The sequence below is a fragment of the Artemia franciscana genome, chromosome 4 (assembly GCF_032884065.1).
Source record: "Artemia franciscana chromosome 4, ASM3288406v1, whole genome shotgun sequence".
Taxonomy (NCBI): Eukaryota; Metazoa; Arthropoda; class Branchiopoda; order Anostraca; family Artemiidae; genus Artemia; species Artemia franciscana.
In genome coordinates this window covers 34408766-34435665 of record NC_088866.1, presented here as the reverse complement: position 1 = coordinate 34435665, position 26900 = coordinate 34408766, and the positions used below count along the sequence as shown (strand labels likewise).

The 26900-nt window shown below is 36.8% G+C and overlaps 1 protein-coding gene across 23 annotated transcripts in view; it reads right to left on the bottom strand.

Annotated features, from left to right (window-relative positions):
* Positions 1-26900, bottom strand: part of LOC136026341 (longitudinals lacking protein, isoforms F/I/K/T-like) — a 93393-nt gene that overhangs the window by 53569 nt on the left and 12924 nt on the right. For all 23 annotated transcript variants that reach the window (XR_010617274.1, XM_065702847.1, XM_065702845.1 and 20 more), the window contains exon 4: positions 21372-21434. Coding sequence is in view for 22 of the 23 variants with exons in the window: in XM_065702847.1 (XP_065558919.1) it covers positions 21372-21434 (63 nt within the window). In the remaining variant the exon portion in view is untranslated. The remainder of the gene's footprint in view (positions 1-21371; positions 21435-26900) is intronic.

The following is a 26900-nucleotide window of genomic DNA, read 5'->3' as shown; positions in this document are numbered from 1 at the left end:
TCCAATTAAGTGGGCAACCCAGTCAAGGTTAATTTTACCCCTTTGATTGCCGTTGTGACTGTCTCCCATTTATGCTACACCTCTCCGTGTATGCATGTCCCTTGACAATGCCGAAATAGAGTCAACCCGTTGACTACGGGTTGACTACTTGAAAATTTTCCTCTCATGCATGTCACTCCACAATGCTCAACTAGAGTCAACCTCTCATGCTAATTCACGGCGGGGTAAATCTGAGCGAAAGAGAGAGATAGAGAAAGAGAGAGAAGCTTGAACGCTATACAGTGGACATGGGCTAGATGGGAACCCCATATGACAATGTCTCTACTGTTGGTATATGTGTAGCGGATGGCTATTACCGCTTGAGCAACGGTCTAACCATTGACGGCTTTAAGGGTTCGTGCTTTAAGCGGCAAACATGGGCTCAATGAAATCCCATATAAAAGAGGAATATAGCGTTGGTATTTACTTAGAGCAATGGGTTACCGCTAGAACAGCGGTCCAACAAGCATCCGTACTTTAAGCAGTGAACCTAGACACCTTGGTATGTGTGTAGCGGAGGGTTATTACCACTTGAGCAATGGTCTAACCATAGAGCGTTGGTATTTGCTTAGAGCAATGGGTTACCGCTATAGCGACGGTTTAAATAGCCTCTAACTTAAGCGGTGGACATAAGCTAGATGGGATGACTCTGTGTCTGTCTGGTATATATTAGCAAGCAGCGGTCTAAGTAGCCTCGGCTTGAAAGCATCCGTGCTTTAAGCGGTGAATATAGTGTTGGTATATGCTTTGAGCAATGGTTTACCGCTAAAGCAACGGTCTAAGAGCAACTAGGGTAAATTGTCAATTATAAATGACATTTAAGCTTGAAAGGAATATAGCGTTGGTATCACCCGATTGGACACATTTTATGACAAATTTCGCCCCCCCCCCCTAAAAATACGCTAGTGTGTTGAATTACACGAAGTTGCTCATCTTTTGTATGTGACTACAAGGATTTAACAAGAAGATGTTGTCTTTCCTATTAGAAATAGAAGAAGTAAGGAAAAAACAGGAAAAACAGCTGTTAAAACAGCTGTTTTTTATTTTTAAACAGCTGTTTTCTGTTTTTTCGAAAAACAGAATAGATTACAGAAACAGGTCACCTGTTTTTGTTTGACCTGTTTCTGTTTCTGTTCTGTTTTTTTTCTAACTGTTTTTTTTCTGTTTCTGTTTTTCTCAAAAACAGAAACAGTGCCGATGCTTAACTCTAACCCTTCTAGAATGCATTCAGCCCATTTGGAATATATTCATCCCTTCTGAAGTATATTCACCCCTTCTGGAAATACACGATACCCCCTTATATCATAGGCGGTTGGCTGATTTTCTACTTCATCTTTGCCCGGCATTACTTATACCCTTGATGAGTTTTTTTTTTTTTTTTTTTTTTTTTTTTTTTTTTTTTTTTTTTTTTTTTTTTTTTTTTTTTTTTTTATTCAGGCGACATACATCCCTTTATATAATGAACCTTTGTCCACTTTTCTCGCCCTGGCCAACTAATCCAATTCTGGAAACAACATCCGTATTATATAAACAATCTCTTTCCTCCAACAAGCGAAGGTAAGGCGTGTCAAATTATGTCATCTCAAGATAAATGTACTTTTCTTCCTAAAATGTTTAAAAATCTCATAATATCTAATAATACCTGATGTGTTCATAAGGATGACACCACTAACAAGAATAGTTGTAGCTGTCCCATCCCTCTCACTTCCATTAATTATATTCATTCCTATTTTTCAATTTATAAAAGAAAAAATTTTTAAAATATATTTTATTTTTAGTAAAAGGCCTTCTCTTTCTTTTTTGCTCTCTTCAAATATTAATGATCCGTAATCCTTCCAATATCCCAAACACACGTAACCATGTCCCCACCCAAGTTTTTAATCACTTCAGATCAATGTTACCTTTCTTACTCTAGCTTGAATATTCATGATATCTTCTTATACATCCAAAAGCCCCAATAAATCTACGCATGTTTCTTTTTTTTCTTTGACTATCTTCGATGAACATACTCTTTCTTGTTGGCTCTATTTTAAACAAGAGCTAAGAGCTCATATGGCACTTGTGACGAGAGATCGGATTCGGCCCGGTTATGTCAATCACGCATCTAGAACTTGTGCTTATTTTCGAACTCGCCAAAGCACTACAAATCCCCCCAACTCACCCAAAGAGATTGGATCCGGTCCGGTTATGTAAATCACGTATCTAGAACTTGTGCTTATTCTTCCCATCAAGTTTCATCCCGATCTCTCCACTCTTAGGCATTGTCCAAGATATCCGGTTTCCAAGATTTCCGTTTCTCCCCTCCACTCCCAATGTCCCCGGATCTGATCTGAGTTAAAAATTGAGCATCTGAGACATGCTATCATTCTATATATCACGTTTCATTTAGATCCGATCACCCATTCATGAGATAAACATACCGCAATTTTCAAGATTTGGATCTAGTTTCGGATCTTCTTCATGTAAAAATTAGGGTGGTCCGGGATTCGCACCTGAAACCTCTTGCATCCTAAGCGAGGATCATACCACTAGAATAGCAAGCCACAGTTAAGAACAACCATCATCTGTTTTATCGGAAAATAAAATTCCTCTCAACTATCTCGTTCGTTCGCCCCCCCCCCCAGATGGTCGAATCGGGGAAGCGACTATTTCTAATTTAATCTGGTCTGGTACCTGATACGCCTGCCAACTTGCATCGTCCTAGCTTATCTGGAAGTGCCCGAACGAGCAAAACCGGGATCGACAGACAGACGGAAATTGTGATCTTGGTTGTCACTTGGTATATACCAAGCGCCATAAAAACAACTATACCTCACCCTCCCAAGAGCCGTAACACAGATAACCAGACTCTCCCATCAACACTTTAATCACCTTCAATGGATGTCATCTTTTCATTTATCTTATTCTTTTAATACTAATGAAACTAATTATAGAAGCAAGACCGATAAAGAATAAACGTACAATTGAAAACACCAACAAGTTAAGTAAAATAAGTCACCACATTTACATCTCAAGCAAGGCAAAAATCATAAAATGAGAAATTAACACACAACAGTTAAATATAGAAACTCAAAATGGCGAAATTGAACATATTAGAATAGGATATTCAAAATATGCAAGTCAATATGCCAACCGCTAAATTCATTCAACTCAACGCAAGCAAACACCCTGAAAGCAAAAGCCGCCCACATTTATGCAGGCAATTCTGGGAGCCCATTTTCAATCAGGACCAGAAAAACTATCAAATCGACATAAATCATTAAAAACAATTGGGACAGGAAACACAAAAGAGACACCTTCTCCCAAATAGACAAGTCAAGCAAGAACAAGACTACAGATATATCGCAACACACAAAAACCAGAATGCAAATAGATACAAAACAACTTTAACCGGCCAAACAAGAAATCCTCAAGAAACCAAATAAGATGATTACGGGAGAATTATCTCCAACAGTTTTAAACAAGGATTAACAGAAGAGCCTACATTTATAAGATCAAGAACATACACCACAAGCCACCATGAAACAAACTCCTCAAGAAGCACGAAAAAACAAGAGCTAAGAGCTTATAGCATGAGCTCTAGCAAAATTCTAAGAATCAATAGATTGATTTAAAAGGAAAATCAGAGGCTTAATGCCGGTCGGGATTTAAAATAGGAGCTCTGAGACACCGAGGTCCTTCTAAATATCAAAATTCATTAAGATCCGATCACCCATTCATAAGTTAAAAATACCTAATTTTTTCTAATTTTTTTCCTCTCCCTTCAGCTCCCCAGATGATCGAATCGGGGAAAACGACTTTATTAAGTCAATTTCTGCAAGTCCATGACACGCCTACCAATTTTCATTGTCCTAGCACGTCCAGAAGCACCAAACTGGCCAAAGCACTGGACCCCCCCCCCTAACTCCCATAAAGAAAGCGGATCCAGTCCGGTTACATCAATCACGTATCTGCGACATTTGCTTATTCTACCCGCCAAGTCGCATCCCGATCACTCTACTCTAAGTGTTTTCCAAGATTTCCGGTTTCCCCCTCCAGCTCCCCTCAATATTAACAGATCTGGTCAGGATTTAAAATAAGAGCTCTGAGACATTAGTTCCTTCTAAATATTAAATTTCATTAAGATACGGTCAACCGTTCTTAAGTTAAAAATACCTCAATTTTCCTAATTTTTTCGAATTAACACTCCCCCCAACTCTCCCAAAGAGAGCAAATTCAGTTCGATTATGTCAATCACCTATCTAGAACTTGTGCTTATTTTTCCCACCAAGTTTCATCCTGATCCCTCCACTAAGCGTTTCCCCAGATTTTAGTTTCCCCCCTCCAACTCCCCCCAATACCACTGGATCCGAACGGGATTTATAATAAGAGTTCTGAGACACGATATCCTTCTAAATATCAAACTTCATTAAGATCCGATCGCCCGTTCGTAAGTTAAAAATACTTCGTTTTTTTTAATTTTTCCGAATCAACCGTCCCCCCACTCCCCCACCCCAGACGGTTGAATCGGAGAAACGACTATTTCTAATTTAACCTGTTCTGGTCCCTGATACGCCTGCCAAATTTCATCATCCTAGCTTATCTTGAAGTGCCTAAACTAGCGAAACCGGGACCGACAGACAGACAGACCAACAGAATTTGCGATCGCTATACGTCATTTGGTAAATACCAAGTGCCATAAAAACCAAACTGTCAGAAATTCAAGCCACTCAATTGAAACCCAACACAGATAACACGGAAAACTCGGCATAGAGAACTGAAAATGCTAACTAATCAAGAAATTAGCCAACCACAGACAACACGAGGTTGGTAAAATTGTAACACGGCAACTAAACCCAAGAAAATTCTAGAAAGGAACTCAAAAAATACAAAACAGCTCAGTATATCAAAAATTAAACCACTCGATTCACTATGGAACACAGGCAATATGGGAAAATCACAATAAATAATTGAAAACAGCAAGTACTCAAGAAATTAACTCGCGACAGACCAAACAACCTAGAGAGAATACAACACGACAAAATAACTCAGAGAATTCAATAAAGAAAGTCAGCACACCAACATAGTCAAGAAACTCACCACAACACAAATCTAACCCACTCAACTCAGCAGACACTGTTTCGGTTTATCCAGATATATATTGATTTAGCCATAATAGATAGTATTTCTCATGAAGAATATGCAGAGCAGGTCACATTATAAAATGTGAGAGCAAAAATAATTAAACTAGAGGACAAGCCAAAGCAGCATTATCAAAAATAAATACACCAAATGATTTCATATGAAGGGAATCAATTTCCATTTGAAGTGAATATTGGTAAAACTTTACTACGAGCTTATACTAATAAACTCTACAGATGTAGAGGCTGAGAAATCTTTCTTTAGCACTGGACTGTTTGTAACTGAAGTCCGAGCAAGATTACCACCCCAAACATTTGATGCTTTATGCTTCTATCGAAGTTATTAAAAGGTTTATGTTCCTTCTGCAAGTATTTAGTGGGATAGTCAAGAATCCACAGCAAGACAGACAAATATAATCCAAACCAATGCAAATATTCCATTGACTTTTTGTCAGTAATTTTAATTGGAGCATAAAGGAGAAAATTTTATTTCTGTCCAGTAGTTCAGATAGTCGTCACCACAACCTAAAGATATAAAAAACGTCACATGTCCATGAATACCATAAGACGCATCACTACAAATAATAGCTACAAAACTTAAAAGGCCCAAATCCTGAGCCTTGGAACGCTTCCCCATGCTCTTTAAATTGTGCCATATCCCGGTATAACGACATGATATTGTGATATAGAAGCTCATTTGTCAGAAATATTTTCTTCATTGGTACACTTGGCCTGGCAAATTATTAATATTTGCAAGAGTAATTCCCTTCTTCATGCTCTAGCTTATATTTTGAGCACTTCTGGAGTCGTTTTCGGGCGGATTGAAAAATCTTTAAGCTGGTGAAAGCACTCCTCCGTCTTTTCAAAATTGTAACTAAAGAAATGACAGTTTACGTTGGGGAAGTTTATGTGTGTGTGCTGTTACCAAATGAAAGTTTTCCAGCTAGAGAAAGGGGAAATCATGGGAGGTGTTAGCTTTCAGGCCATTGCTAGGCATAGTCACTTTAGGTTCAAACGTGTTTTCACATGACAGTAAAATTCACTTGTCGTGGTAGTTAAGTTTTCGAATTGAGTATTCTATTTCCTTTGCCAAGTGATTAAAAGAGTAGAAAAAATTCAACTTATATCGGGCAACACGACAATTTTTCAAAACAACAGCACCAGACATAGGATACGAGATTGATTATTTGACTGAATCATACCAACTTGTCCAAACGTTCTGCTTTGACCATTAATGTTATTCAGATAAGATATTTCAAACAAATCAAAACAAAAAAGGCTCATTTATGTTGAAACTTTATAAAGATGGGGATTCAGCTCCTTCCAAGGCCCGGATTGCCTGATACTAGCAATTCCATCTCAAATTTTGTAATTCCAAATATGCTATTAGCCAATCTGAACGTCCCAAACAATATTCTAATTTGACAGCCAAATTAAATTTCGAATCCAATTAATTTCCAATATAGTTAGAGCTAGGTTTAGATACCAATTAATCTCTACATTACAAAAATTGGAATTACAAGGACCTAAGAAATAGTAGAACCTCATTATGAATGGACCTTTACGAAGCCAAATTTTGCTTAGTTTCGAACACTTCTAACTTTGGTAAACAACTTACTAATGCGTATATATATATATATATATATATATATATATATATATATATATATATATATATATATATATATATATATATATATATATATATATATATATCCATTCTTACTCTCCGGCTCCTTTTTGCTTTTAAATATTCTTCACTTCCTAGTTCTAGATTGCGCAAGAAACTTAGAGACATAAGTCAATCTCGGGAAGGAAAGAGGAAATCAGAGAGGATATTTGTTTTAGAGCTTTAGTGAGAAGCCAAACAGTCATAGTGATACAGGATACGCCTCAAAAGACATTATGCGTGATAACCTGGAAGTCATTCCTTATTTGAGCTAAAATATGACACCTTATTTTTTTTTTCTCGATAATAGCAGAAAAAGAACAGAACCCTTAAGAGGTCCAGAGTCTCCTTTAAAGTTACAATGAGCATATCATAAATTTTGAGCGTAAAAAATAATTCAGGTTTAATCAATAAAAACTTGAAGTATATTTTTCTTTAAAAAGACCGTGATAAAACACATTATTTGAAATTTTAAAAAAGCTTGGCAAATCAGAATGCGCAATTTCACTTAGTTTTAAAACTTCTAATGCTTCGTTCGATCCCAGTTTTGTCTGTCGATGTGAATATCGACGTTGTCCATACATGGTGTTCAATTCCTTGCTTCTGTCAAAAACAATGTTTGAAGAGAAAAACATAACGAGAAAAATTTGTAGTTAATTGTTTTTGCTTTTTTATCGTCAAAAGGCGAAGTGACATTTATGCCAACAAGGAATTAATCAAACAAGGTACTGTTGACAAAACTATAAATCAAACATATGAATTCTCTGTTTTGTCGAAAGGTTATACGAATCCAACGAGGCTTTACTTTTGACACAGGAATTTCGTAGTAGTCGTGAATCCACTGGAGCAGGTCGTGCGTCAGTGGAAAGGAAAGCATGCTTGAGTACCTAGCGGTTGTCAATCACCTTCCATGTTGTGTCAGAGATCCACCTTTCCTTTGGTTTCTTTCTGAAACCAAGCTTTTCTTCGGCAACCGTGTTATATACACTTTTTACGTTTCTCCATTTCATTTCAATATTTCCCTGTTCGCTGCGCTCCATTACTAAGGCTTCAAGCTTATTGTGTAGAGTTACACAACAATCTTTATGAACTTTTCGATCAAGCAGTTTGACTGTATCGTGCAGCTACTGAAGTTCGATGTGGATTTCTGAAGAATACGAAATTTAATCTTCACGTGGGTGATCATAGCCGAGTGATTAGCGTTCCAGGCTTGAAATTCTAAGGTCAGACCTTCGAGTCCTGGTATTGCTGGTTATTTGGTTTAGAACCGGAGTCAATGGTGTGACTCTGTAAGCTCACCCAGAGTCGACCCAGCCCTAAATGGGTACCTAGAGATATCTGGGAGAGGGGAAGTGTTATGATTTGCCCCCAACCACGCATTGCACTCCCAACCAGGGGAAAATTATCCGCGGAATATTCCCCCTACACACAAAAATCAGGAGATCGGTACCTGCACAATACAGACCTTTCTTCAGCATGCGAAAAAGAAAAAAAATCGGCGACAATGCGTATAATCAGACTGAACATGAGCTCTTCTATATCTACTCATAACTAAAAGACTCGTGCCCCACTTTCGGAAGATCAGGTAATCAATCTATTTATTAAAGAATCTATCTGGTTCCGACTTGAGTCGTCTAGAGACGTCCATACATATTTGTAAGCAATTTTGTGGTAAAATGAAGTTCCAGCAATGACAAGGTCGTTGCCTGGTGCATAATCCAACAGCAATGCACCATTCTCACATATTACAAAAGGTATGTGTGGTCCTAAAACTTCAAGGCATTAATGAATATTACATCATGCATGGGGAGATCTTTAGTGAGAGACTGTAATGTTTCATAGAAACAGCCCTTGACATCTTCATCGGCCTCATATGTAGGCACATAAAAAATATAATCACAGACAACTTAGTCTGCTCAGTTGCAAATCTTACAAGCATGATCCTATCATTTACAGGAATCCACTTGTGAACGATTTGAAGCGCCTGGCAGGGGGCGATCAGTATTCCAAAAACCTACCCTGTGGTGAGTAACATTGGTGCTAGGCGTATTCCCCCTCCCCCCGTCGGGAAATCCTATCCACGGCAAATGTTCACTCACACACACACACAAAATTGAGAAGCAAATGAGAAAGTGTAACGAATTAAATTAATGAAGAAAAAAGCAATTTCGGAACATTCCGCCAAAATACAGGCAGAATATTCTATTGTATCTGTTTTTACATTTTAATTTATTTAATTCCTTTTTTTCGTGTTTTGGGGTCTTGAAAAAGTACGGAATTGATGGCAAATATAGAAGAGTTGCCAGGAGATAACAGCCTGGAATAAGAAGTACGAGTACTTCCCGCAACTTTGGTCTGGTATCAAGCATAGGCGTCGCTACCCAAATGTTCCATAGGGAGGGCACTGGATTTTACCGACGGGCAGGTTATTTTCACCTACTGATTTGGGTGATATTGCTATTAGGATGACTTTATTTTTTTTTTTTTTTTTGTTCTTTAACGACTGAGACTTAGTGGTGTGACTCCGATTTTCTACCAATTAGCTGAACATATTGGGGGGGGTCTCCACTCTCTCCACACGTAACGCCCCTACCGACAACTATAACGGATAATTAGAGTTGGTAAAGGATAAAAAAAAAGGTAAAGGATACGGCATTAGACTTTACAGTCCCTACCGGCGGTGCTGATCTCCGTTGATTTTTTTACTTCTGACATTTGAAAATCGATATATCGATTTCAATATTCCTGATCAATTTTTTTGCTCACATTAACTTTATAGTTTGGAAAAATTCAATAACAAAATTTGCATAAAAGAGTATTTTGCACATTTTATTTTAAATTTTAATTGCACATTATTTAATTTTTAATAAAATAAACTTCCATTACATGAATGATCATTACAAGACCCTGATTTGGAATTACTCGGGCTTAGAATAAAGAAAAATACTCTAATCGCTATCTTTGGCTATTCAAATCAGCAAGATGTCAATATTTTCCCCTGACAATTGGTTCAGCCTTTCAGTGATTAAAGAAAGAAATTGTTTATTTCTTAACTGAAAGTAAGGAGCGACATTAAAATTTAAAAGAACATAAACTTTACGTATATAAGGGGCATACCCCATTCTCAAAGCCTCGCTCTTCACGCAAAGGTTTCTCCTTTGTATTTCAAAAATCTCCTGACTCTAATTAAACGGCTCTTGTGTTTCACGAGTTGTTCTTAAATAATTGGGACAAAAAAAGAAAATTTGCGTAAAAAACGAGGTATTGAGGAGGGGGATCCACCCTTATACAAGGGGTAATTTCTGTTCGTTTTAATGTTGCTCCTTAGTTTTAGTTGAAAGAATTAGTTTTTCTTTATTTAATTTCTGATCGTTTTTATGACACTTGGTATCTACCAAGTGACATATAGCGATCGCAAATTCTGTCGGTCTCGGTCTTGCTAGTTTGGGCACTTCCAGGTAGGTTAGGACGAAGAAATTTGGCGGGCGTGACAGGAACAAGACCAGATTAAATTAGAAATTGTCGTTTCCCCGATTCGATTATCTGGGGGGGGAGTAGGGGGACGGTTAAATCGGAAAAATTAGAAAAAATGAGGTATTTTTAACTTACGAACGAGTGATCGGATCTTGATGCAATTTGATATTTAGAAGGATATCTTGTCTCAGAGCTCTTATTTCAAATCCCGACTGGATCCGGTAACATTGGGAGGAGTTGGGGGGGGGAGCCTAAAATCTTGAAAAACGCTTAGAGGGGAGGGATCGGGATGAAACTTGGTGGGAAAAATAACTACAAGTCCTAGATACATGATTGACATGACCAGAACGGATCTTATCTATTTGAGAGAGTTGGGGGAGGGGCTAATTCTGAAAAATTAGAAAAAATGAGGTATTTTTAACTTACGAACGGGTGATCAGATCTTAATGAAATTTGATATATAGAAGGATCTTGTGCTTTAGAGCTCTCATTTTGAATCCCGACCAGATCTGGTGACATTGGGGGGAGTTGGAGGAGGAAACTGGCATTCTTGGAAAACGTAAAAAATTGAGGTATCTTTATCTTACGAATGGGTGATCGGACCGTAATGAAACTTAGTATATAGAAGGATCTTATGTCTCAGATACTCATTTTCAATTCGGATCTGATCCGGGGACACAGGGGGTTAGAGGGGGAAACAGAAATATTGGAAACCGGAAATCTTGGAAAACGCTTAGAGTGGAAAGATCGGGATGAAACTTGATGTGAAAAATAAGCACAAGTTATAGATACGTGATTAACATAATTGGAACGGATCCGTTCTCTTTGGGGGATCTGGGGGGTGTTAATTTGAAAAAATTAGGAAAATTGAAGTATTTTTAACTTAAGAACGGGTGACCGGATCTTGATGAAACTTGATATTTAGAAGGAACTCATGTCTCACAGCTCTTACTTCAAATCTGGACCAGATCTGTTGACATTGGGGGGAGTTGGAGGGGGAAACCGGAAATCCTGGAAAACGCTTAGAGTGGAGAAATAGGGATGGAACTTGGCGGGTAGAATAAGCAAATGTCGTAGATACGTGATTGACGTAACCTTACTGGATCCACTCTCTTTGGGGGAGTTAGGGGGTGGGATTCAGTGCTTTGGCGAGTTTGGTGCTTCTTTACGTGCTAGGACGATGAAAGTTGGTAGGCGTGTCAGGGAGCTGCACAAATTGACTTGATAATAAAGTCGTTTTCCCCGATTCGACCATCTGGGGGGCTGAAGGGAGAGGCAAAATTTGAAAAATGAGGCATTTATAACTTACGAGTGGGTGATCGGATCTTAATGAATTTTTATATTTAGAAGGACCTCGTGACTCAGAGATTTTATTTTACATTCCAACCGGCATTAAGCCTCTGATTTTCCTTTTAAATCAATCTATTGATTCTTAGAATATTGCTAGGGCTCATACCATATGAGCTCTTGGCTCTTCCAGCCTCGTCCCAAGTGCCGTATGAGCTCTTAGCTCTTGTTCAAATAATGCTAGAAAATCCACCCTTTCTCTCCCTGACAAATCTACCTAAGAAAAATTTTCCTTTAAAGTTTCTCCCGCGTAAGATCGCCCTTCTCCCAGACAATACCATACCTGCCGAGAATTCCTCATAAAAAAATTCTTGCAGTAATTCCGCCTGGAAAATTGTTTTTAACCTACTTTGATTTGAAAAAGACTTGTATTTCATTTAGTTTTAATGGTTTTCAAATTAGGCCAGAAATCTTTATTCTGTGGAAAATTTTTCTTGCAAATTCTCCCCACCCAATCTCTCAATGGATGGTTTCTCCCGCGTAAAATTAATCCATGGAAAATTTTTCCTGCAAATTCTCCCCACCCAATGTCTTAATTGATGGTTTCTCCCGCGTAAAATTAATCCATGGAGAATTTTTCCTGCAGAAAATTACCGCCCCACGAAAATATCACCCAGACAACTTTAAAAATTTTACCTGGGCTATTTCCCCGCAATTTCTTCAATATAAAATAGAATGAAGTCAAATAAAATGAATTTCGTATAAGAATCCTGGTAAATTCCCCTGTGTACAGTTTCCCTTTGAAAGTTCCATCCCCAGAAACCTCCCTCCTCACGGAAAAGTATCCCCTTGCAACCCCCCCCCCCTGCAGAAAATTCTCCTACAGAAAAATCACCCGCCCCCAAAAATGTTTGTTTTTTCCCAATAACAAATACTATATGTAAACACTAGACAAATTCATAACTTACAACTCTTTCTCCGGGGACTTGAAGGGCCGTGTCATCCCCTGAGACATTGCTTGACCTTTCAGATATACTGATCAAACAGGCTATTTCAAAATGACTGGGAAAAAGGAGCGTGTGAGGGAGGGTAAATCTAGTTGCCATCCGATCGTTTTGATCGCAAAATGGGGAACTAGAACTGTAATTTCTGTTTGAGCAACCCATCTCCTGATATATGACCATTGGTTCGATACGATCCCCCTGCCAAGAAAAAAAAAAAAAAAGAGCTAATAAACACACATCCGTCATCTTTCTTCTGGCAAAAATTATGAAATTTTACATTTTTGCCGATGGAAGTTAGAAACCTTTGCAGTATGATTTTCTGATATGCCGAATCTGATGCTGCAATTTTTCATTAATATTCTTTGGCTTTTAGGGGCGTTCCCACTCGGTCTAAAAACAAAGTTTTAACAATACAAATTTTCTGAGGCTCCCAGCTTTTAATGAGTCCATGAAACTTGATGAATTTTACATATCTTGAACTGGCCTAAAAAGCCAATCCATTTGATGTATCTGTTGTTATCAAAAATCCGTGTTTTAGAGTTTCGATTTCTATTGGGCCGAATTACTCCTTACTTACAGATTGTTACCACGAACTATTTGATTAACTGATCAGGCTTGGAACCCATGTTCAGAAAGGACATTGGTGGTGAATATGGGCACTAATTTTAAGAACAGTTCGTAGATCCATATTACAAAGACTTCCACGACTTGTGTGGATCAGTTTTTATTTTAACAAGCTTGCTTTGCTTTGACTACTGAAACGCCGTCATGTGCTCCTAACAAACGGGCTTGATTCTGTAGTGGCTGAATCACAGGGACTGTGACGGCACTTGCATCTGTTTATACAGATTTCAGTAAGGCGTAATCCCTATCTCCTGCTATTTTACTCTCAACTTGGAGATGACCGTCATAGCTAATACACAATTTATAGAAACGTGAATTGAGGCATGTGGCAATCGTAACCTGACCAAAAGTGTGATCTGAGCAAGGCCTATAAGCTTAGAAGATCCTCTTTGAGCCAAGACTTTTGGAGGTTCTCAGCAACTATTGATTGTCCGCCCACACTAAACGAAGTTTAAAACAGACCTTTGTCAACTTACGGATACAGTTGTACATGCTGTGTATCAGCATATACGAGTCAGTGGATTGAATACATTATTCTTCTTCTAGGCCATTTGCAAAACAAATTTCTATGTTGGATATTTTCTGCTGAACTTCACCGCTAGATACCAGAAAAAGCCGAAATAATATTGTTTTTGATATCAATATTAGGTTTCGATATTCGATATCAATGTTTGGTGCGATATATCGATATCTAATATCGCCCAACACTGCAGATAATACCAGTTCCTCTTCCCCTCGCTCCTCACGCTGAAGTTTTTAGTGGTTTCAAAAAGCTTGTTATTCCATGTTAACGCCCTTGTGTTTCAGAAGTCGTTATTAAACAATTGGGACAAAAAGTCATACTTTACCATACACAGGGAGAGGTAAGGGGGGACAGTCCCCCTCACATACTGAATAGTTGAATAGTTTCTGCTCGGGTTATGGTTCTTTGATGTTTAAATAGGCCTACAATATATGCATGTGTTTAAATACATTAAACCTTTGCATATAAATATGAATTCACATATAACAAATAGAATTGCTGAAAAAAGCTTAGTATTTGCAAAAGAACCCCCCCCCCCCCAATAAACAACAGAACGATCAAATAGAGATAGGTCTATTTATTAGACACTGAAAACAGGTACAAAAGTCCAGATATTTCGATCACATATACAGCGATCATCATCAGTAGAAATACTGAAGTATTATTTTGTTTCGTATAGATATTTTAGTTTTAATTTTCATACTTGAGCATTTCTAACAATGACGATCGTTGTATATGTGACCGGAATATCTAGACTTTTGTATCTGTTTTCAGTATCTAAATAAATGAACTTAACCCCATTTGAACTTTTATTGTTTCGTCATAGAAAGGCAGTTTGGTCTGGGAAAAGGATACCTGATTTAAGGTATTACGTCAAAAATACCCCCTTCCCCCCAATATATTTCTGGATGAGGCCCATGATGCCATGCCTAACCTCAACCGGAACTTCTATGTCGGTAGAAATGTGAACGTAATATTTTATGCAACATAGAAAAAGATTTTTGCAAGGGCAGGGGCGCTACTACAACCCCATACCCCCAAGCACCAATAACAAAGGCGAAGACCAACTATTCCCAGATATAAAGAGGGATTAGACATCTATTTCCGTCTACTCAAGACTCAATTTATATTTATCTGAAGGCTCGACGAGAGTTGGAACATTTGAGCATAAGAATTTACTCTTAGAGGCATTGGACCCCCCTCCTCCCGTCACTTACAAACTGACCCACAGCCCACCTTCGTAATGGATACTTAAACATCATTGTACATAATTTCACGAAATACGAAGCAAATCAAATTAGTTAAAATGAAGCTTTAGAATAAATGTCAAAACCATTTTTTTGCAATAAGAAGGGAGGTATCACCCCACAACACCCTTATTCAAGTTTATTCTACATGAAGGGAGATAAGAGATAAATTCCGACCCCTCCCCCCGCTAAGGCAACTTCCTATTATTTATATGCAGGTTGAAGGAGTTAAGAAATTTCGAAATTGTAATGCGTTTGTCTAGGCATCAGGAACCCTTCCCCGCCTACATAATGACCTACCACCCCTCTTTCATAATAGCTGATGAACAATATTATACAATATTAAACATAATTTCATGAAAAATCAAGCGAATTAACATAGTTAAATAAAGCATTAAATAACTGCCCATATTAACCAACAGTTCGGAATTACTTCCTCTGCAACTTGGAAGCTCAATATATATTGATTTGACACTTATAGATTGATTGGCTATCTAAGAATTTTTAATCGATTGTAGCTTGGTCCTCCATGGGCAAAATCTTTGTTTGGTAAATTGAACCTAGTTTGGTGGTGAATGACAGAAAAGGCCAATTTCCTGTGGTAGAATCTTTTGGTCACTTTAAAAGGACACTAGAATTTTAATGTTTGCTCGAGTGAGCCCTCTTCCAATCTTCTAGGACCATCGGTTCAATATAATCACCCCTGGAAAAAAAACACGCATGCGTCATCTTTCTTCTGGAAAAAATATGCAAAATTCCCCATTTTTTTTTTAATAGGAGCTTGGAACCTCCACGATAAGAACTCTAATATGCTGAATCTAATTGTTCAATCTTCATTAAGATCACTTGCCTTTTTGGGGGTGTTTCCCCTATTTCGAAAAATCTGGTAAATTCTCTCAGGATCGTAGCGTTTGATGTGTAACATCAAATTTATTGAACTTTAAATATTTCGGACTGGCATAAAAAGGCCGTTGTTTCAGCGTAGACATTTGTTATTCCTCTTTTTAAAGTTTCGGTAAATTATGGCCAGAGTCGTTCCTTACTGTTCGTTACCACGAACTATTTAATTCTACACCACTTATTCTACATATATTTTGGAATATAAGCAGAATACTTCCAGAATCTCTTCTTTTCTTCATTCTTTTTATTTGTTTTAATTTCCCTTTGAGTGCTCGAATTTACATGACGAAAGAATTTTCCAGGGAGGAGTTTTCCATTTTTGCAAGAGGCGGAGGGGGGTCCGGCTGATTGTCTCACGGGAGAATTTTCCCTGGGGGATCTGGAAAACATCATTAACACAGAATTGTTCTCCATCTTCTGGGCCTAGGGCTTTCAATCGTATTTCACTAGAGGTCAGGTTACGAATTCTGCACTACATCTATCTTAGAACTTACTAGGTCTTTGATAAATGATCCATGGTTCTCGCATTCCAAAATTCGATATTCGTTTGTTCTTTCAAGGAAACGAATCTTGTTCGGGGACCTGGTGGGTTTGATATCGGGGAGGAGAATAGTTTATACGAACCTTTTGTCAACATTGATCTTTTTTACAGCGACAGGTAGCAAGCTTGTCACCCAACTCTCCTGCTTTATCCTGGCTTGGGATAGATTGTCACATCTATGAAGCAAATGACATGCTGTTGTGTTTAATCGTACACGACGCCCCAAAAAATGACACTTGAAATGTTAGTATTGAAAAAACAAGAACTTATGTTCCTATGATGGAAAGGCAATGTGGTCCTCATCGTTACTTAGAAATGCTAGTACTAAGCTTCTGACAACTCCATACAGGTGTAGCAGAGGAATTACGAAGATAATATTCTAATCCTCAGCTAAAGACAAATATAAATAATGACGGTGCCCAATTCTACAAAAATATGCAGTTACTGCACATGGAGTCAATATGTTTGCTGTATGCAATACATTTGAAGACAAAAAATTTGCAGGAGTTCCCTCCACACAATCTGGGGTGACTAGGCTACAATTTACCTTTTAACTGCCCTCGATTGGGAGGAATAAAGGCTAAGCGGTAAGAATCCGCACAGAGGAAATGGTAGCCCAGCTCTTATTGCAGCACGTTTAAGAGTTAAAAATGGAATATTTACATTCATATACTTAATTGCACCGAGGAGTGATCTTAGGGAGAAGTATCTCTGGAAATATAAAATTTTTTCTGTTGTATTGTCTAACCCCAGTAAATGTAGTACCCGATGATTCACAGTTACTTGTGGGACTATTTGTAAAATAGAATATACCCATTGAGACATAATATATAACAGACCTGTCCACAAGTCTCATCACGGTCACCTCCAAGAAGAAGCAAAGATGATGTAACAGTTTCAAAATATAGTACGAAAAGTCGGAAAATGAATTAGATGACGCTCATATTTGGTGAAAATTCAATAGAGAGGATAATCTTACAAAAAGAAATAATCCATTTAGTTCACATGAGCTTTAAGTATAAAGCTATTGCACTTTTCTGGGCAGTGGCTAAAAATTTAATTTGTTTCTCGTCTAATTGGAAAAAATGGCCTAAAATTGTCTAAATAATTAGACAATTTAGCCTGTCCCGATAGTAACGGAAAATTGGCAATCTTGCCAGCAGAGTACGTTCAAATAGCAAGGGACTAAGAGTAAACATTAACAAGCAAGTGTCTAGTCCAATACAATGAAAGAAATTCAAAGAATAAGAAACAAATTGAAAAGATAGTCAAATTATTTCACAACGGACAACAAAAATCAGTTTAATCTATGTTTACATCTAAAATTTTAAATATTCATTGACAGAAAAACTTACATTTCTCTTTCTTCCAAAGAATTGAATTCAAGATGGGGCTGAATCCTTTGTAAATCTTCAAAGAAGTCATGATTTCATTTCCAAGAAAAAAAGACTTCAGAGGACCCTCAAAGAATCAGTTGAGAGTTTACAGTCAAGGGCGATGAAACTGTGGCCTAATATTCAACCTACCAAGGTCTAACTAAAGTCATTCGAAGAGGAAAGCTAACCGACTGCAAGACAAGACTTGAACTTGATACCTTTTGGAAGGGACTTGGCCGTTCAGGAAGAAAACCTAAATACTCCTAGCCAAGAATTCATTCCCCAAGCAACAAAGAAATAAAACAAATGCACAAAATATGGAGCTTTTTCAAAATAACAATTGCTGATAAGTTAGTAGAAAATCAAGCTATTTCAATTCTTTAATCAAAAATTAAGTTCATATGATTCGCTGGAAAAAAAGAACGGTTCTCATATTTAAATAAATAAGCAAATTTTAAGGCAAAAGTTCCCAGAATGAAAACTCCCAGGCATTCACAGCTTTTGCAGCTAAATCTGGTGGATTTTTTTTCATTTTCGATGTTATTTTGCAATCGTTAAATGAAAATGCTCCGTTTTGGAAAGTCAAGAGCTATTTCATTTCTGTTTTTCAGTCAAACCCAAATTCTCTTTTTGTAATTTAATTGAAGTATTTACCATAGCTCGTGCTTTTCGGGTAAATGGATGCAAAAAGGTAACTCAAACTAAGTAGTGAGGCCTAATACTAATAACAAAGAAAAATTGATAGAATTACTTTTAAACCATGCTGTTAATGTATCACACAAGGCGTCCGACTGAGTCTTGAGTTACCTAACACTAAACAACTAAGAATAAAAACATAAATATCCAGCAACAATATCGGGTTGGCTACATCCCATTCTTTGTTGATGGATACTTGCGCAAAAATCTCGAAATCCTTTTCTGTAAACACGTCATAACCCAATTGATATAAAACGAATTGAAAAATAAAACAATACTTAGACTCAGCCAGATCTCAGGTTAAAAAAATCTTGTGCAAAAAAATAGCATACTAAACATTAAATATTCCCTTTATTATCAAACAAAAAGTTGCAGTTTACAGAAAAGAACTTCTTATGCAAAATATACAAAAATAGAAAGTTCAAGTTGGTCTGTCTGCATGGACATATGAGCGCTATCTCAGGGCCGGAGGGAGAAGGGACCAGATAAAACTTGGACTAAATGAAACTTATTTAACTTTACCTATTTTTTCTTAAATTACCAATAATTCAAATTGTACAGGCGAATTTTCTGCTACTTTAAGGTAGCTTTAGAACTATTATAAACATATACGTTGACCTTATAACTTTTTAACATACTTTTTTTTTATACATTTGTTTGTGTTTACAAGCTCATATCCATAAAAACCAAAAGATACGCCCAAAATAGTGCAGTTTCCTCACATTCAAGATCATTCCTGCAGCGTATAAAAGTAGACATAAGCCTTTACTGAAAGAATAAGTATATATGAAATTTATATCATACCCAACACAAAAGGGTGTATCCGGCCTTTTTGTCCAAAAATGGGTGAAAACAAAAAAGATTCCCCTGGTGTTGTTCAGTGAACCACTTTGCCGTGACGCATTGGTGTACTGGCTGCTTCTATTAAGTGGAATTTTTCCAAGTCCGTAAATAGGAAAACTACTACACTGTGCTTCGCATCAAATTATTATTGTTTACCCGATTGCGAGCTATCTTATACTTTAATATTTTAGTCTTGTAAATATTTTAGAGCCTGGCGACGCTATCCGGAATCCTGGTCGTATTTCTAATTGAATACGTAATTCATAATCTGCTTATAAAATATCTATGTTATCAATATTTTAGTTTTGTAAAATGTTTAATACGGCGAAAGATCCCAAATGTATTCCGGGTCGTATCCCTGATTAAAAACAAATTTGCAAGGTTAAAAAAGTTTATGCTTTAATATTTCAGTTTTTCAAAATATTTCATAAAGCCCATAGTCTCTACCTGGATTCCGACTCGTATTTCTGATTAAAGATAAAATTCGTTAAGTCTTCCTAAAAGTATTGCGAAAAATATTGACTTTGATTAACCGTCTAAGAAAGAACGGAATTGGTTAGCATTTAGCAGACTAGTATAACAAATTATTTTCATTAGTGGATAAAATAAAGTGAACTCTAAAGTGGAGAAATGCGCTTTACTTGCTTAAGGTTTGTAATTTGCCTGCTTGCATTTTAGTGTTGTGATGAGGTATCAAAAGGGTAAATTGTCAAAGATGATTCGTCTCACTTTATAGTAAGTATTCTAGGACCTTATACAAAAATAGGCGAAATTCAGAACATTGAAATCGGCCTGATTTAGGATATTTGTTCGTGAATTATGTTGACAAATTTTCATTTGTCAAGGATAAGGTTGAATTCTCCCCGAATTAAAGTTTGTTTTAGAAAAGGACTGGAAAGTTTAGACACAATATATCTAAATTGAAATAGATTCGTGCTGAACTGTCTTGCCAGAAAATTTTATTCAGTGTGCTTTTCGCTTATTTTTTAGACATTTAAAAAGGTAGAGAAGTAATCAAAATAGACCATATTAATTAAAATTCATACAAAGCAATTTAAAACTTTCTCGTGAAGTGGAGCAACAAGTTTTAAATATCAAGTTTTTAACATAATGTTGTCAAAGCTAGAAGTGCTTTGAATCAAATGAGTATCGAATCAATTAATTAACAACAGGGGGAGGGGTCAACAGACGACTTGAAATACTACTCATAAAGTGGAATCAACTCTCATAAGTACCTAGTTAAACTGTATGCTAGATGCTGCTCGAACTTCTTGCTGAAATGGGCCCGTTGGCACTATTATGTTTAATATAAGCAGAAAAACCCAAAAACGCAAAAAGTTTTGCATTTGCTTTGTATCTTCACACCTGGCAATTACTCAGAGGAAGGGGGGCTTTTGGATCCAGCCTCCTCCTAAACTCCTTATTTTTCCCGTAATCTCATTTAATTTTAATCAGTGTTTGCCGTTTTAACGAATATAGGATCCTCCTTCAAGATGTGAGTTTCTTTCATAAAAAAAAACGTAAATATAGCAAGTACATATCATTTTGTTTGGAGGGTAGGGGATGTCAACTTAAAAAAAAGGCAAAACCATGTGAATTATATCAAAAATTTGGAGGAATTATATATGAACCGAGAAATTTTGATAAAATAAAGAACAATATTTAAAGTTTTGTTTAAATTCAATTATTGATCCAAATTAAAGTCCAAGAAAGTTCTTCGGACAAATCTGGGGGATTCGCTCCCTATCACTCTGTATGCAGATATTTTTATGGCCAATGGCTTGTAATTTTATATAGTCAGTGGTTACAAATACTCGGTACAAGGTTTTTAATCTCAAATGGTCTTGAATGTGTAAGAACATAAGTATATACAGAACCGATTCCTTTTGATTCGACTAAAGAAGATGCTAATTGATCGTTCAATAAGTGCAAATTTAACAGCCAAGAATAAGCCAAAAGCTTTTCGTAGAAAAATCAAAAGGAATGTTTAATAGACCAGCTTGAAAGGGTAAAAAACGAGAAACTCACCTTGTTGAGAGCTGTTTTGAAGCGATCTTGACGTTTCACCGGTCTCGGAATTTCCGGTTTGGTCTGAAAAGAACAGTTTCTCTAGTTCACAAAACGACAACAAGAAAATAAGACAGAAATAAGATGCAATAGCTACTAGCGCTATGGCAAATGCCCGTAAGATCAAAGGTGCCAATTGATTTTGAAAAATACTTTTCAAAATCAATTTTGAGTATATTCACTGGAAAATACCTTGTTTTGTATATTCATCGAAAAAAAAACTCAAAAACAATAAAGTTGGACCGCTTAGATTTTGAAAATTACTTACGCCCCTCCCCCTGCATTTCTGTAAGTTGGCACCACTAGGTGGGTCATCTTTTGATGATTTCGGTCCTGTCAGTACGATAACATTGACACAAAGAATTACAGCAAAAAAAAAGGGGCCTGACTTTCGCTTTCTTAGCATTTAGTCAAAATTGTACACACGTTGTTTAAAGGAGTTCAATTTGTTTACATCATATTAAATTAAATTTTTACTCTGGCAACCACGGTACTTTTTTCTTCATTCTAGAGTAGATAATCAAGATTGCCCTAATTTGGCTCAGCGAAGCCCTTGAGGGATATTACGAAGTTGTCCATGACTCTTATAAAAATGACAGAGCAAAGATTCTGTCAAGACTATGTGCGACAACGGTCCTCAGATTCCCTTGGGACAATTAGATATAGAAAAGAAACAGTCTGGGGGATTTTTGATGCTGAAAATCCGACATGGGACTAATCAAGGCCTCCAGAGATCTCTTTCAATAAACCATAGAATATGTCTGAGCTTTTTTCTTCAAATTGGAATCAAATCTTCGTTACTAGTTCCCAACACCCTTCTACCAGTGATTCCACCTTTCTTATAAAACAATCTGTAAAATATCAGCGATTTTGGGTAGAAATTTGATAGATGACTCTAAGTTCGGTAGAATTTCCAGTAGGATTGTTTTTAGTTTTAGGCCTTTTATCCGCCCTCCAAACAAAAATTGTTAGTTTACAATTTTCTCAACAATTACGCTACCGCCATCCAAACAAAACAGTTAGTAAACATTGTTGGAGAAACTCTCTACCAAATCCAATCATCATTGAGAATTTAGAGCCTAATATTCAATGCAGCAAAGGACGATGAAGCACTGTTAATATCTGAGCGCAATATTCAACGACGCACTAGGCTTTAAACTTTTACAGTTAGGGAAGGAGGCAGTAGCCAAAGACTTATTTTTAGTAATTTCTGTTTATTTTAAGTTTGATTTAAATACTCAATTTGAGTTTTACTCGTTTTAAAATTTATTTATTCATTTATATTTGTGCCTCTTGTATGATTGTTTATTAAATTTATGTTCGTTTTAGGTTTCATTTATTCTTAAATAGGTAATTTCTGGTCGTTTTGAGTTTGAATAATTATAGGAATTTATTTAAGCTAGGCCTAAGTTTAATATGACTCTTTACAATTCTTTGAAAAATTTCTTTATCGGAAAGCTTAGTTTCCGTTCATTTTTGATTGCCAAAGTTTCAAGTTTTTCAACGTTCGTCATTTCTTCAACATCAAAGTTTTATCAAAGTATCAAAACATCAAACTGATGGATTTTTTTTTTATTAAAGTTTCGAAGTTTAAAATCTCCCTCAACATTCCCTGAAAGTGGTCGCACATAGATACAGTAGCAGTTACAAACAGTTACATTCACAGTTGCAGGTTGTCGCAGTTGAAAGCAGTCTCATTTGCAGCCGCATTAGTAGTAGTGGCCCTGATAATTTCAAGTTAATCCCCTTATCCGTTCCTAAGATATTGCATATACAAATTTTTGGTAACTTGGATGCAGATAGTTTCTTTTGATTTAGCTTGACATACCCCTCAGCATCTCCCAAAGTTTGTCTCAAATCCCTTAGCCTTTTCGGACATACCCAGGGTATAACATTCCATGCTTTTCCAATGATAAATCCTGCAAGGAAAAAATGGACAAATTGCAGAATTTACATTCTTTGGCCCGGGGGCTATGGGGGTATTGCATCCTTAGACGCATAGCTATTAGACTTTGTGAGTATTTTGAATAAAATAATTTTTTAAGTACCAAGAATTTTTCATGTGAATGACGTCAAATTCAAATGCATTAAAAGAGCGAAAAAGATGCATGATAGTATTACAATGACATTATACATTGTATTAACTTTTAAAAAAAAATCTACAAAACAAGTTTTTCAAAGAAAAATAAAGAGCTTCATTAAGCCAAAAATTAGCATAGATAAAGTCATATATATATCAATCAATCAATAATTTTATTGACCTATATAAAATGACACGAAAGTGCCCATATGGAGTAAAGGAAAAAAAGAGAAGAGAAAAAAAGAAAGAATCAGATTATGATAGACAATACTAAATAAACGCCCTATAATATGGGTGGCTACGATCTAGAGATGAAACAAACTCGGCACGTCGTTGGTCCACAGCTACTAATGGATCAGTAACACGATATAGTTGCGTAACTTTGCGGTTACGAGCCAAAAGAGAAAGACTTAGAAGATACTTTGCATACTTGTAATATAGCTTACAGATTGTCCGCAAATCATTCATGGTAAATAGTTTCCAAAAAGAAGCTAGGACTAGGACAAGAGGGGTTGTGTAAGCGTTATAGAATCTAGTCAAGACATTCTTACTGTAACGCGTTTTAGCATCAACTAGTAGTCCATAAGTTGTTCTAGCCTTCGTGCTGAAATGCCCAAGTAGCCCTGCACACGTACTTTTCAGGTCAGTACCAAGGGGTAAACCCAGATAAGCTAGGGATGACGAAAGTTCGATATCAGAATCACCCAACTAAAAAAATAGTACCACAGTATTGACTGTGGTACTATCAGAACCTGGTCGTTTAGAATTGAACTTAATACATTCACTCTTACTCGGATTGAAATTTAGACCAATATCGTTATACTCAATTACACTTGCAAAATTCTTCTCTATTAAAGCCAGGATTCTATATATATATATATATATATATATATATATATATATATATATATATATATATATATATATATATATATATATATATATATATATATATATCATTTTCTTTTTTCTTTGCAGAAGTTGGTCTTACGAGACCAAGACCATTCAACTTCAAACGAAAGTAACACATCAGAGGTTTTTTTTTTTCTGATGGCATCAACTGCGGAAGTTTCTATACTTCCAACAGAGGAAACATTTATTCAAGAAAACAAAAGCTAAGAGCTCCTATGGCACTTGTGACGAAGTCGGAAGAGCCAAGAGCTCATATGGTATGAGCTCTGGCAAAATTCTAAAAATCAATAGACTGCTTTTAAAGGAAAATCAGAGGCTTAAAGCCGATCGGATTTAAAATAAGAGCTCTGAGTCACGAGGTTCTTCTAAATATCAAAACTCATTAAGATCCGATCACCCACTACCCCTTCAGCCCCCCAGATGTGCGAATCGGGGAAAACGACTTTATCAAGACAATTTGTGCAGCTCCCTGACACGCCTACCAATTTTCATCGTCCTAGCACGTAAAGAAGCACCAAACTCGCAAAAGCACTGAAACCCACCCCCTAACTCTCCCAAAGAGAGCGGACCCAGTCCGGTTACATCAATCACGTATCTACGACATTTATAAGCGTTTCCCAAGATTTCCAGCTTCCCGCTCCAACTCCCTCCAGTGTCAACAGATCTGGTCGGGATTTGAAATAAGAGCTCTGAGACGTGAGTTCCTTCTGAATATCAAATTTCATTAAGATCCGGTCACCCGTTCTTGAGTTAAAATACCTCAATTTTTCTAATTTTTCCTAACAGCCCCCAGCTCCTCTAAAGAGAGCGGATCCGTTCCAATTATGCCAATCACGTATCTATAGGTTGTGTTTATCCTTCCCATCAACTTTCATCCCAATCTCTCCACTCTAAGGGTTTCCAAGATTTCCGGTTTCCCCTTCTAGCTCCCCTAAATGTCACCAGATCTGGTCGGGATTTAAAATGAGAGTTCTAAAGCACAAGATCCTTCTGAAGATCAAATTTCATTAAGATCCGATCACCCGTTCGTAAGTTACAAATACCTAATTTTTTCTAATTTTTCCGAATTACCCCCACCCAACTCCACCAAAGAGAGCGGACCCGGTCCGGTTATTTCCGTCACATATCTTGGACTTGTGCTTATTCTTCCCACCAACTTTCATCCTGATCTCTCTGCTTTAAGCGTTTTCCAAGATTTCCTGTCCCCCTCCCAATGACACTGGACCCAGTCGGGATTTAAAATTAAAGATCTGAATTACGAGGTCTTTCTAAATATGAAATTTCATTAAGATCCGATCACTCCTTCGTAAGTTAAAAATACCTCATTTTTCTATGTTTTAGAATTAACCCTTCCCCCCCCCCCAACTCTCCCAAAGAGAGCGGTTCCGTTCCGGTTATGTCAATCACGTATCTAGGACTTGTGATTATTTTTCCCGCCAAGTTTCATCCCGATCCCTCCACTCAAGGCGATTTTTAAGATTTTAGGTCCCCCCCCCCCCCCAACTCCCCGCATTGTCACCGAATCCGGTCGGGATTTAAAATAACAGCTCTAAGATACGATATCCTTCCAAACATCAAATTTCATTAAGATCCGATCACCCATTCGTAAGTTAAAAATACCTCATTTTTCTAATTTTGCCAATTTAACCGCCGCCCCCCCCCCCCCCAGATGGTCAAATCAGGGAAACGAAAATTTCTAATTTAATCTGGTCTGGTTCCTGATAAACCTGCCAAATTTAATCGTCCTGCTTTTTACCTGGAAGTGCCTAAAGTAGCAAAACCGGGAAGATAGACAGACCGACAGACCGACAGAATTTGCGATCGCTATATGTCACTTGGTAGATACAAAGTGCCATAAAAATGAACGTATTTTAGATCAAGTCTCAGTTATAACGGAGTCCCTAAACACTGTAACCCAAGTTACTTGTGTGATCAATAAGATTGGAGTAACCCAAGGTGAAATAGAAAGTAACAATAATCTAGAAAGTGTATAGCTTACAACCAAAGTCCAGCTTGAAGATTTAGTTGACAAAAACAAATATAACGTCATGATAATAACTGAGAAATATGATGATGCTAAATCACTGATTGCAGAAATAATAGCTGCTGAAAAGTTTGAAACTGAAAAACTGACTGTGAGCAGCAATAATCCAGATTTGGAAGCGAAATTTCACTCCTGTCAAAAATGTCAGACCAAACATATATTGAGGTCAAACACCCCATGTCTGAGTTAGCTATTGACTTTTCTCAATAAAGATACCATACTCATATTACATTTACAATATATAATATACAATATATAATATACAGGAAGCAGCTACTAGCAATTCAAAATGCAAAGAAACATCAAAATGTTTTTTTAGTACAAGCACAGATTGGACTCTTATTTGATTTTGTTAAAGCTTATACAATGAGCTATTAATTTTAGTGGTTGAATATTGATTTTATTTTTTGTACTTGGAACACTTGACAGGTATTAATTTTTAATAGCCAAATGC